Here is a 13,798-nt window from a genome sequence, read left to right on the forward strand (position 1 = left end):
GTCCTGAAAATTTGGTGCAAATCGGTTGGAAAGTTTTTTAGATATAACGCTTTAAACAAGTCAGAAAAAGAATAATAATAGAGAAGAGGAATCCTCAGAGTAGGGTCTTCTGTTGGAAACGGAAGACCTTAAAAATAATAATAAAGAAAAGAAACAGTAGAAGAACAAGAGGGTCTTTCGTCGGAAACGAAAGACCCTAATAAAATCAATTAATTATCATCCAATATAAATATATTTTCATTAAAAACCCCGGAACAATGATTACATCAAGAAAATTGATCGCTCAATTTAAATTTCCCGCTGCTACAGGGGCTCCCATTGAACTTTAATTTATGACGTCACACGATCTTTTTCGATTTGTTTTATCAACATAGCAGCAGTATTAGCATTTTATGTTATTTAATATAAATCAAAAGTTCAGAATAATTTAAAAATAATCGATTTGAGACCATTCTTTTACCTTTGACTTTCCACTAAAGTACAAACCAACGTCAAACGGAGCATGTCCGTTGAAATATAAAAACGGGGGTTTGTGTCGAAGGAATCTATGTGTAGGTATGGAAATTTTCAACGGATGTCAAATATTGTAGAAAATGTCTGCCTTCGTTATTTCGACAGGATAATTCCAAATTTAGAAAATGTATTTTAACCATCCTGATTACAATTATAACAAACTTAATTAGTTAGCAAAGAACATGACATGAAATATTAATAAAAAAATAACTCGAGGTCATTTTCTAATTTGAATGATAGCAGAGAAACATCTGTCATTTATATAATAAAAATTCATATATTTATGCAAACATGTACATGTATTCATTCTTTAGCTTTACGTGTGAACCGAAACATTATCAATTTTGTTAAGTCAATTACTTGAGTAACAGAAAGGCATAAACAAGTGTGTCATCCAGAACACTGTGTAAATTGTACATGTTAATGGAAACAAAACCGGAAAAGATGGTGTGACGTCAAAGAAATAGTATTTTTTAGTCTTAATACAAAATCAGCCTCCAGTTAATACGGTTTCTCTACGACAAACGTGCAACAAGAAAGCATATATTGACGCAAGCGTCAAATGGGCCGCAGAAAATAATTATTGTATGAATCATCATTAATTGTTTACATAAAAACACACCAAAGAGACGAAAATGATGAGTTAGTTTACTCATTTTTATGGTAAATTTCAATATATTTTCAGCAACACGTTTAGAAGTTTAACATTTTACCATTATTATAAAGAATCGAGTTTGTTAGCATTTCTAACGGTAATTGTATGACCTTTGCCATAGTATGAAGTATAGGAGAACACATTGATAGGTATGTATTCTAATAAAAAGTTCAACTCATCATTATTCTCTTGGAGATTATGTATTTCAAATCATTTCTACTTTTTGTTGCATTGTATCGAATTAAAACTATATGCATTAGTTTATATGATTTCATAATAAAAAAGAAATGGATTATTTTAAAAGTGCATTTAAGATTATATGCTCATCCGGTAGAAACTGCACAATTTTAAGGCTAAAAATTAAGCCGGATAATATTTTTTCCTAAATGGAATTATAAATCGTATCTACACTTCAGTTTATGAAGATAATCATGCGTAATTAATTGCATGAGGTTCTCAAAAGTTTTAAAAATTAAGGTCAGCTAAAATTTTCAGGTCTTTCATATTTTTGCGTAAATAATTGATATTTCATGAATCAAATATATCATTAATATAAAATTTCATGTCATTCAGGTCTGTAGTCTTTCAGGTCTTTAGTATGTCCCGTATACCGATCCCGATACATTGTTTTGGAAAGAATGAAAAACTTCGAAATTTTCCGAATAGATTACAGTCTCGATAAAAACGCACCGAACACTACAGTCTATGACCTACTATACATTTACAGGTTAATAAAACAAAATGTGTAACATTTTTTAAAGGAATAAAACATATTTCTACATGCTTTACTTTAAAGTCATTTAAAAAAATAGGCCTTATATTAATTCTATATAAAAAAAAAACAACTATCCTGCAGAAACGCAGTTACAATCAAATAACGGACCGCCTTCTGGCGGCGCGTAATAAAGCTTAAAAATGTACGGGTTTTTTCAAAACAGCATGACCACATGTTATAATTTAAACCACTTTATTAATATAAATAAAATATGTTCTTGACTTTCCTTTTTTTTAATACTTTAATATTCAATTATATTTATAAATAAATTATAGAAATTCATTTCTAGTGATCAACCAACATTTTAGTGTCGGTCGTAGAGTTGTAAGCAAGATATTAAGCTTACAATTCTTTATCATGTAAACAGGGCTCTTGACATGTTTTTGTTTACATTAGTTAAATAAACTTGTAAAAAGTTCTTTTTCAACCTGATTGTTTCTATGTTCTATTTTGTTGTATTTTGATATACAGATAATTTTTTTTTAAAGCAAAGATTTGCAGGTACACTTACAGAGATATGCAAATCAATTAAAAATAACGAGGTTTGCATCTAATTAAGAAATATAACGAGTAGGATTTATACCAGCGAACAAATCAAGGATTTACTGAACAGATAAGATAATAAAATAAAACCATAAAATACAACAAGGTTTAGGTTCATCAAATTATAAAAAAAATTGAAGATTAAGCAAAGCGATCCTATTTTGAAATGGGACAGCAGGTGAACTCAATAGTTTCTGTTGGAAACAATCACTGTTAGCAACGAAACAATTTTGTATGCAAATAATTGAAACACATTTCCCTCCCCTAAAAGGACCCCTGAACAATATGAAAAACACCCTAGCTTTTAATGTAAAATGGGGAAGAAAGTGTTCACCTAGAGAAATTATGCAGGGCATATCAAGAAATCAAAATAACCTAGTAAATTTTATGCCCCGCTTTGATGCCCAAGGGCGGCATATGGAGGAATAACAAATGAACCACGGGAAATGAGGTTTAAAATTGTTAAGAACAGATTCAAGAACAAGCTAATGAATCCTGTTAATTAGAAATAATTTAAAAGACCCCTAACACAAATTCTGTAATGCTACAAAACACAAATTCTATAAAAATAGGATGCATTAAAAACTACATCTTAAGACAAGTGTTTATATTGAACATACAAAAGAAACACATTGATAAAGTAACTGTAGAATAAAAATTGGTTAAATTCTATTTCCCTCGTTAATTAAAGCTCAATAACGAAGTGGTCGACGAACTGCAATTTACAAGTGAATACAGACTGGGAGAGATTAATATATACAGAAAGAAAAATACTTAATCAGAAAGAAAAAAAACATCCAAAACAATGTTTTAAAAAGTGTGACTTGGATTTTAAATTTCATAACATCCACCCTTCCCATAGTTAAAAATGTTATTTAACACAATAGCAGACTACAAAAGTTTTATATAATTTTTTACAATATACGAGGGTCAATCAAAAAATACGAAGATTTTTGTCATAGCTATGTTACTTAACGTCATATCATTACTAAATTTGGTAGACATAATTAAGCAATAGTTTCAAACAATTTGCAAGAAAAAAAATTATTAAATTTGTTTATTTCTAAGAATTATTTAGAATCTAATCCTGCAAAAATGAGGTCACGGCGCACGGTCAAAATTTGTCATATGTCAACAATAAACCATATAATGTTGAAATTAATATCTCTATAAATTGGGCTTAAAGCAACATAATATTGAAACTTCAAATTTAATATAGTCATGGTATTATATGTACCAAATAATGACGGGATATATTGTTTTGTCGAACAGATATAAGTAATTAAAGACAGGTAGTCCTCTTTAGAATTTACTAAAAACATCGACGTCGCCGGACGTCACAGCGCAACGAAAAGTTCAAACAAAATGGATTTAACTCAGGAAAAAACCGATACAAGCTGTGAAAATGCTCAATGGTGCATAAAATAAGTCAACAATTATTTGCAAGTTTTTGTTTAACTGTAATAAATTTTGTGGGGGTGGTGGTCATTGTATTCTGAATATAATACAGTCCGAAAAAGAGTAGAATATCTGTAAATATTTGGTCAAAAAAGAAGTAACGGACGTTCAGGGTTATCATTACTATAGCATTGAATGATTCATTTTTGACGTCGTCGTGTCAATAACTGCCGTCAGGTGAGCAGACAAATTGAATAACGCGCGTACATTCCCTTACTGAAGAAATCAATTGTTTACTTAAATAAATCGATATAAAGTGCAGATCACGGAGGGAGTGAATAAGTAACAGCAGGAACAGCTGTTTTGTAAAACCGGTTTAAACTGGTTTTCACATAGACTGTTGAAATGAGATCGACGATCATGAAAATATAATCCATGATAAATAACTCTTGAAATGGTGCTTTAAACAATAAAGTCAACTTTTTTGTTGAATAATTATAAAACATGGTGTTTTTACAACATTCATGAAATACATTTTTTAACAAATAACATAGAAATCACTGTTTGAGAACTACTTATGTAAATTACTCGTAAATTCATACGCAGTGAATAGGTGTTGCATTTAGAGGTATTTAAACGTCACGGAATTTAATGGAAAAACACAGTAGAATGTAAATATTGTGAACTAAACTAAGAGATAAACGGTTAGAAAATGAAATTTTTGAAGAACTAACTTATGATTCCAGAACACATGTGTGCAAATAAGATGTTAAGTGGTTCAGTGCCATTTTAAATTGTAATGAGCAAGGCACAAGATACTAAGCATGATATAAAGATGCGGAATATCTATAAACTGTGCGTGTTTAATCTTGACGCCATGTTTTGAACGTTACCGTGCGCCGTGGTGACAAAATATGTTGTTTTTAAAAATGGGTAACAAAAATACCGTTTCATCAAATGGACTAAAACTTCGCATATCAATAACATAAGTGTTGGTGCACAGATTAATCTGTTAAGTATGACTTTCATGAAAAATATATGATAGACAGCCACATTGTCTTCGTATTTTTTGATTGACCCTCGTAATAATATACAGTATATATCTCTACGTATTAAAATGGACCACTAGTTTTTGATTATTTTAAATGGGAAGTAGAGTGCACAGATATACAATATATGAATAAACAGTAAATATCTATACGTATTTAGATGGACCAACAAGTCTTTGACAATTTAAAATGGGAAGTAGAGTGCACAGCTGATGTTTGGAAAACACTACGGGACAAAAAAGTTCCCCCTGAGCTGAAACAGAAAATTATTAAAAAAATACAGCTTCTGGCCAAAGGGGAGTGGACCCCTCATCTGTGTAAAGAGCTGAGGAACACCCCATCTACCATTAAACTGTACGAAGTCAAGCTCAGTAAAGCCAGTAGAATTATCTGGGAATTGGCGACAGCATTTTCACCAAGACTGAGTGAGGATGCAGAACAGAGGCTGCAGTATGCAGAAGACGAAGCAGACCAGCCGATCCGTGGGGGTAGGATTTACTCGGAGGTTATTAGAGTCTGGGACATTGTGTTCGACCATGACAAGATATATAAGTCTGTACAGCGCATCATCAAATCCCACTCCAGAGGAGAAAAATGTATAATTCAGAGAAAGTTAAAGGGAGTCAAACAGAAGCAGTTCAAGGGAGGGAGAAGTGAGAGAATACCGATGTTGTTTGCTGAGAGTGATTTGGACGCAGATGTCAATTCTCTGGAATTCTTGCAGAGCTACTACCCACCAGCAAGCTCCAATGAGACAGAATATCACATTTTAAAATTCTACAATTTCGACTCTAATTTGGTCAACGATATTTTGCAAAATCTTGAGGTTAGAGTAGATTTTCCATTCAGAGTGACTCATTTGGAACATTCAATTATTAACCTTACGACTAATGCACCAATATTGTTGCTGGGTCGCAGTGGCACAGGGAAAACCACCTGTTGTATGTATAGACTTTGGAGCAAATTTGTGTCTTACTGGACTGGGGCAGTAGCTGCAGATTCGAAACTTATTCCTAGATGTCAGATTTTTCATCAGAAAAATGATGTTGTTGGTATGTGTTGAGTAAGGTGGTAGATAATCTATTGAACTGAGAATATGTTTCGTCTGAGTTTATCACTGTATGGTTCTTCTTTTTTTAATTTTTTTTCCAATAAATTTTAGATATTATTGAAGAATCTGAAAAAGGCACATCAGAAGAAGACGAAGAAGCAGAATACAAAGAAGAAGGAGAAGAGGATCAGACGTATGATCATCTTCACCAGATCTTCATCACTAAGAACGTCGTTCTATGTAGCGAGGTGCAGAAGAATTTTAAGGAGATGAGCAATGCATGTGACGTGGTAAGGCACTTTGTGTCACAGAAGGAACAGCCTCTCCCTCACAGGATCCAGGACATTGGGGATAACCAGTTTCCTGTTTTCATCACCTCCAAGAAACTGCTTCTAATGCTAGATGCGTCTCTGAAAGGGCCGTGTTTCTTTGAGAGGAATGACGATGGAAGCTTAAAGGCAAGTATTGTTTCTCCTACGTATTCATTGTTTTGATATATACATTTGTATATGACAAATCTTCTGTAAATGACATCATTAATGCTACATAAATTACATGTATATTACACGTAAAAACCTCAGGGATCATGTTGGTATTGTTAGATGATTTGATTAAACAAATTTATTCTTATTTAAAACGTGATCAGTACTGCTCCTTTCTTTAGATCATTTCAATATTTTACCCTTTTTAAAAAGCTGAAATTAAGATTATTAATATTAAATTTATTATTGAATGGGTTTAAACCTAAATAAAATGAGAAAGCCAAGAGTAGTTAGGTTTTATGTAGATGCAGTTTTTTTCTCTTACATACGCTCATAAATCAGGTAGAGATCCAGGGATGGGCCGAGCCAGACGGAGCATTCAACTTTCTGTCAATGTTATATGCAGAATCAGATGATGAAGATGAGGAGGATGAAGACAACCAGCACCAGTACGCTGATGACAGCGAAGATGACCATAACGACAAGGATACGCAGAATCGGCCACCTAAAAAAGTTGATCCCAGGAGAGAGGTGACCTATAAAGTTTTCGCGGAGGAAGTATGGCCCTTGATTAGCAAAAAGTGTTCGGGACAGTACCATCCCTCGCTGATCTGGACGGAGATTATGTCTTTCATCAAAGGGTCTTTTGAGGCTCTTTCAAAGCCATCGGGTTATCTGTCAAAGGAAGAGTACTTTGACATGGGAAGAAAGCGGGCACCTAATTTCTCTGGGGAGAGAGAAAACATATATGAGATGTTCAAGAAATATGACCATTTCAAGAGACAGAAACTCTTATTTGATGAGATAGATTTAGTTAAAAATGTGTTTAACAGGTGCGTTCTCTAACTACGTTCCTCGCTATAATATCATGATAAATATTATGATTTTAAAAAAAAATTATAATTATTGTTCAGCACCATTACTGTCTTGTTTGGGTGAACCAAGGTCAAAACCGTTTAGATAAACTGAATTTTTCTATACCTTGTATAAAACCAAATTTATCAATGAATATTCAAACACTTGACACCAATTTCATGATTGGTATTTGATGATTTTTGTAGACTGAAGAAAGAGAAAAAGGTGAAGTGGATTATCCATCAGATTTATGTGGACGAGACACAGGACTTTACCCAAGCTGAGCTGTGTCTACTAATAAGGATGTGTCACTCCCCCAACGAAATGTTCTTGACAGGAGATACCGCCCAGAGCATCATGAGGGGCATATCTTTCAGATTTGAAGACTTAAGCTCCCTCTTTTTCTATGCCAAAAGGTCTACGCACGCCATTGGAAAGTCTTCTGGTGTTATAGTACCAAATAAGGTATGGATTTAAGTAAATGTATATCTTTTCCTAAATTGAGAAACATTCTACGCTGATATTAGTTTATATCTCTCATACAAAATGAATGCAAAACGTTGTGCTTTACTTACAAATTCCATAAAGTGAAAATAACTTTATAAACATTGCCTTGCTGGCATTTTTAGATATTTACAATCAAGTGTGGGGTGGGGTTTTTTGTGCATTTCTCAAACATTTCTACTTAACATGTTCAGTTACATTCTGATTTAGTTTTTGTGTATATAAGTCTATCAGTTAACCCACAATTACCGGTCCCACACTGGAATTCTGTCTCTGGCCTCCAGTATCCTGGATCTGATGGTGGAGTTCTTCCCAGAATCATTTGACAGACTGAAGAAGGATCGAGGGCTATTTGAAGGACCTCGCCCTGTTATTCTAGAATCCTGCAGCTTCAGGCAAACCACTGCCATGACAATTTTTAAAATTTTACGTTTTTTGCATTGAATTTCAAAAAAAAATTCAATACATTGTGTATTTACAGTGATTTAGCTGTGCTTTTACGCGGACACAACAGAAAGGCTCCCCACATCGATTTTGGCACCCATCAAGCCATTCTGGTTGTCAATGAAGCTGCTCGGGACAACATTCCAAAGGAACTCAACCATGGAGTAATACTGACCATATACGAGGCCAAAGGACTGGAGTTTGATGATATTCTACTTTACAACTTCTTCAAAGATTCTCAAGTATGATCTGGAAGTAATGTCTCCATGATTTATCTAATATCTGTAGAAACAAGAAAAGGTTTTGGGAGTTTGGATTGTTTTAGAAGCATTTTGTCTGCAGTAACAGTTTAGTAAGTAATCATATATACGCAAGCGTAAAAGTTTTTATTTGGGCATCGCAATTTTAGGCTACAAAAGAATGGAGAATAGTGACAGAGTTCCTTGAAAAGTTGGCAGCAACAAACGAGCAGAGCAGTATACACAGCTCAGAGAGTTTGGTGTCAATAAATGCAGGTACATATACTCCGTGAGAGAGAGTGAGCATTGCTCTCATATTGCTTCGTAAGCTCTAGGCTCTTACAAAGGTAAAACGTTTTCAAAGTAATTTACAAGTTTGTCCCTTGTTCCAGATGTTCTTAAACTTGGTGATCGCCCTCGACCTTTAGCCTTTGACCCCAACCAACACAAGGTTTTGAACTCCGAGTTGAAGCAACTGTACACTGCAATAACAAGGGCCCGTGTTAATGTGTGGATTTTTGACGAGGATCCTGACAAAAGAGCACCTATGTTTGAGTATTTCAAGGCTCGCGAATTAACAAGGAATATCACTGTTGCTGAACTAAAAAATGGTGATTAGTTTATCTTAATATTGGTCTGATGATCACTAAACTCGGATGTATTCTGCATCTAATATTACTTATGAAGTTGACAGACATAGATGCTTAATCTTAACTATAGGTTTTATTTGCTAGTAAATGGTTTGGTTAGAACTAGGTTAACTTTTATGGAGGATATGTCCTTTGATTGCGTTATTCAAATTTTTATTGGTTCTTTACTTCATTTTTCATATTGTATACATAACCACTTGAAAGAGTTGGATGCTTAATCTGAACAATAAGTTTAGGATATTGGAGGATGTTAAGGTAACTGGAGCAGATCAAAGGTATAAACTCGTTTAAAGTTATTCAAATATGCATAGTTGACGTAACTATGTATATGTAATCCTGCGTTTAAACGATTTATTCATTTTGTGTCTGAACAAATCATTCTTTTATTTCAACTAGATTTTAGAGCTGAGCTATTTTCTGTAAAATCAATCATTTTAAACTACCATATCTATATTCTTATATTCTAGTATCTATTTTACTTTCTAAATCTTACCTCCCTATGAAAATTTGTAAATTTCCTTTCTGTTTTTGTAAGAAAGGAGTCTCGGCTAGGTAAAGTGAGTACCAAATTATTTAATTTTTGGCAGAATTATTGTTTCTATTACTGAAATTTTACCAATTGGGGTAAGTTTTCTTAATTCCATTGGTTGAAAATCCTTTAATTTCTGACATTTAAGGCTCATAGTGTAGGCTACACGTAATTAATTCCTAATAAATCAAAGGTTGGGTTATTCCATTTTAATTTCCATTTAGTGTGGTGAAATACATCTCTTGAAAATTTCTTACTTAATCCAAACCATTTCAGTTTTTATATAGTAAATTTTCAGTCCTGGTTAGTCTGCAGTATAATCTAAAACTATTATAATACCAAACAGTGACTCAGGTTAACCATCGAAAATAAGAGAGGTGTCATCTGCATATTGAGAAAATTATATTTTATTCCATCTTTAACAATTCTCTGATGTCCATATTTTAGACGGGGTCACGTGACCCCGTCTATTAGTTTACTGTCAGCCGAAGTCTCAAACCGGAAGGCACGCGTAGAACACATGAATTGAGTCTGCGCGTAAGAAAATAGTGCAGAAAGTTTTCATGCATTTCAGTAAATATATATTATAAAAAACACGCATTAAATCTTTTTAAGTCCTCTGTGTAAAAAACCAAATTTTATTTAGAAAATAAACAAATAGTTTTATTGATCAAAATATTCTTGCTCGGGCTCAAATGTGGAATGAGTTACGTAACTGAATGAGCAACGCCGTTGACGATTCGGTTGGTGTACAAGCCCATTAATCAACAGAAGAGGTTGAAGGTTGAATCGAAAGTAAAGTTCCCAAACGCAATGTGCCATTTTGAAAAGTCGTGAATTTTATTTTGACAATCTTTCACCTGAAAACTACCGAACTTCATGCGCAAGCCGAAGTTAAAATCAGGAAGGATTATACAAAGATGTCTTACATATTAAATAGGTGTTTCATTGGCTTCCAGTCTTCTTGCGGTATAACTGCTGTTCGTCTCTGAAGGAATTTTGTACATAGAAAATGAAAACAAGTCTGAATTTGCCTTCTCGTTCGTTGGCTCTTTTATTAATTAAATTGGATTTTAATTTTGAAATGGACTGTAAGCAAAATATATATACATGTAGATTATACATTTTGGGTGACCAATACATCAAATAAAATATACAATCTTATCGATTGAAGAACCAACTTAAATGTAAATGTTCATGTTGTCCGGTTTAGTTGGAATCAGGCTTGGGGCGAATTACATTGTTATATTTACACTCCACATATTTTATGCTTGTAAAGTTTGTTGAAAGCTACGGCAGTTATAACACTGTAATGCACACAGGGTACTTAAAGGTTAAAATGACGAGTTTAATTATGACGTCACAAACGTTGAACGCTGTTAATTGCAACGTCACAAGCGAAAATCAAAATTCACGCTTGCGGCTGTTATTGTGACTCTTCCATTCATATGAACTTACCCTTAGGATAAGATAGGAATTTTAAGGTATAAATCACATTTTCAGACAAGGCATGAAGTTAAAATAATGTAAATATAAGCATTAAATCATGATTTTTTTTAAGTATACAGTCTCAACTGCAGCGATACTTGCATACAAATTTTCATAATGCGCTAACGCGCGTTACTCAATTTGTATGCACACACCGCTGCAGTTATGAGACTGTATGCTTAAAAAAATCATGATTCAATGCTCTAATAGCATTGAATCATGATTTTTTAAGGATACAGTCTCATAACTGCAGCGGTGTGTACCGCGTGTGTAACAGCGTTCAACGTTTGTGACGTCATAATAAAACTCGTCAGTTTAACCTTTGAGTACCCTGTGTGCATTACAGTGTTATAACTGTCGTATCTTTCAACACACTTTACAAGCAAAAAATATGTGGAATGTAAATATAAAGTAATGCATTACATTACCATTTTTCATGAAATAGGGCATTAAATTACCATTACCATTACTTCATTTTCTTGAAGTAATGCATTACATTACAATTACATGAGTAAAGTAATTCATTACCATTACCATTACTTTGTGAAAAGTCAATAAGTTTTGAAAAAGTAATTTAAAAGCTAAAAAAAGAGTTTTTGTAGATGTTTCATAAATAATACATGCTTAAACATATTGACTGGTTCTTGTTCAATATCAGGTTAAAATTTAATGACTTATTCAAGATTCCTGTTGCACTTGTAGTGCTCAAAGTAAGGTTGGTCCTCTTACATTTACAAGCTAATTGTGGAGTTGCCAATCTCTGTTATTTATGTCTCTGATTTTCGGAGAATGATTTTTAATGAACGGAGCGGTTGTATCGTAATTCATGTAGGTGATGTTCGAGTTTACACAAAAAGTAGTAAGTGGCGAACGGATTTATTTTTACCTATTAATTTTGCATGAATCGCTGTAAGAAAATTGTGTCAGATAAGTCGGTCTAAAAAATCAAAATGGCGACCGTGACAAACCTTTTTATTGTTAGATTACTTGGAATCTTATTATAAAAAGAAATATTTCTAACGTCAGGTGCCTGTGTTTGTTATAGGTATACAAATATTAATTTTGTTTGTTAATTCAGCAGTTTGAGAGTTTTCGAGGTTTTCATAAACCTTGTTTAACGGATACCGTCCGACTTGTGGATATTCTATTGGATCACAAAATTGAATAAATCTAATGATTTAAATTATCTTCCTTGATATAGTTGTTTTGATTTTCCCAGTTATTAGTAATTTTTAGCATTTTTCCTTGGGGTCTTATTTTACATAAATACTGTTGTGTCAATTTTCAACAATTATGAAGGCCGGGATTGAGTAAAATTTAGGCAAAGTACAAAGTATCAGACAATTGCAAAAAAGCCGAATTAACATAGATTGAAGTAACTAATTCAAACTCATAATTTTTGGAAGCATATTCGAGGAAATCAAGTACAATTACAAATTCAAACTTTCAAGACCCCGTCTTTCAGTACTCTCAGTACTTTGATTTCTGTTAAACTCCCTTAAACCTCCGCACATTATAAAAAAACTTTTTTTAGTTTGATATTTATTATGATGATTGTGGTCTCATATAGCTTCTCCGTTTCAATGAGCTCTGTATTCTTTAATTTTATATTTTATTACATATATTTAAGTGCAGATTTTGACACCTCAGGTGGAAAGATATTGATAGAGGTTTTTTTTAGTCTCCGCTAAAGGGGTATTTGCGGAGCAGTCCTCCACAGAACAATGGCTGCAGAAAGGGGAAGAGTTTATGAAGCAGTCCTTGTATGAGGTAGCAGCCAAGTGTTTCAATCGCGGTGAGAACTACCGCATGGAAAAAATCGCCAAGGCACATCATTTAGCATCTTTAGCCTCAAGGTTTGTTCTATCCCTCTTGTTAACTTTTGAAATTCTTTATAAAAAAGAATAATCATAAATTGAGATAGAGATTGCAAAATCTCATTATATAGGAACAACATTTATTTAATATTGTCTTATATCCTTTTGGACCGTGGATTCCTGCTTCAAATTTACAACTTTTGACCCAAAGTCCTTTCATCTTTATGATTTAATAATAACTTTCTTTTCCTTGTATTCAATATGCCAGTCGTACATTTATTGGTCTTTTGTCTGTCTCTCGATTTGTCCATCAATTTATTGGCGTTTTAGCTAAACGAGACGACGAAGGGGGAGCTAATGATATAGTGTCACCTCCGGACCTTGTATTAGTTTTTTTCGATTGTGCAGCTTGCCATACCTATGAATAGGCTTGAATCTGAATGCTAAAGGAGGTTAAGGGTTTTGGAGCAGGTGCCATTTGATTGCCATATCTTAGTATTGTTGGCCCTTTCTTCAATACACTTGCATGGATTGCGCATGGTATGATACTTTGGCACTTGTGCTTGGGTGCTGAATCTGAGCCATAGATTATCGATGTTTGAGGACGTATTTGTTTTTGTAGCAGGCAGATTTAAGTTTTTGAAGCATATAGATCTACGTTATCATTGGTCCTTTCTTTATCGAACATTCATGAATGATGCATTTTCTGATACATATTCAAATGTTTTTGAAAGCTTTGAAAGCAGTGTAACGGATAGAAAACCCGTGGGTTCCGACGATGTAGATGCAGAGTCTCGAACATTTCG

General features: G+C 33.5%; 1 protein-coding gene across 3 annotated transcripts in view; it reads left to right on the top strand.

The window, feature by feature from the left end:
- LOC105330431 (TPR and ankyrin repeat-containing protein 1) overlaps positions 1-13,798 on the top strand; it is a 45,258-nt gene that overhangs the window by 24,090 nt on the left and 7,370 nt on the right. For all 3 annotated transcript variants that reach the window (XM_066086144.1, XM_066086145.1, XM_066086146.1), the window contains 9 exons: positions 5,094-5,985; positions 6,096-6,446; positions 6,813-7,299; positions 7,528-7,786; positions 8,051-8,220; positions 8,307-8,511; positions 8,679-8,784; positions 8,901-9,119; positions 12,857-13,031. In XM_066086144.1, coding sequence (XP_065942216.1) covers positions 5,094-5,985; positions 6,096-6,446; positions 6,813-7,299; positions 7,528-7,786; positions 8,051-8,220; positions 8,307-8,511; positions 8,679-8,784; positions 8,901-9,119; positions 12,857-13,031 — 2,864 coding nt within the window. The remainder of the gene's footprint in view (positions 1-5,093; positions 5,986-6,095; positions 6,447-6,812; positions 7,300-7,527; positions 7,787-8,050; positions 8,221-8,306; positions 8,512-8,678; positions 8,785-8,900; positions 9,120-12,856; positions 13,032-13,798) is intronic.

Source organism: Magallana gigas, chromosome 5 (assembly GCF_963853765.1).
Source record: "Magallana gigas chromosome 5, xbMagGiga1.1, whole genome shotgun sequence".
Taxonomy (NCBI): Eukaryota; Metazoa; Mollusca; class Bivalvia; order Ostreida; family Ostreidae; genus Magallana; species Magallana gigas.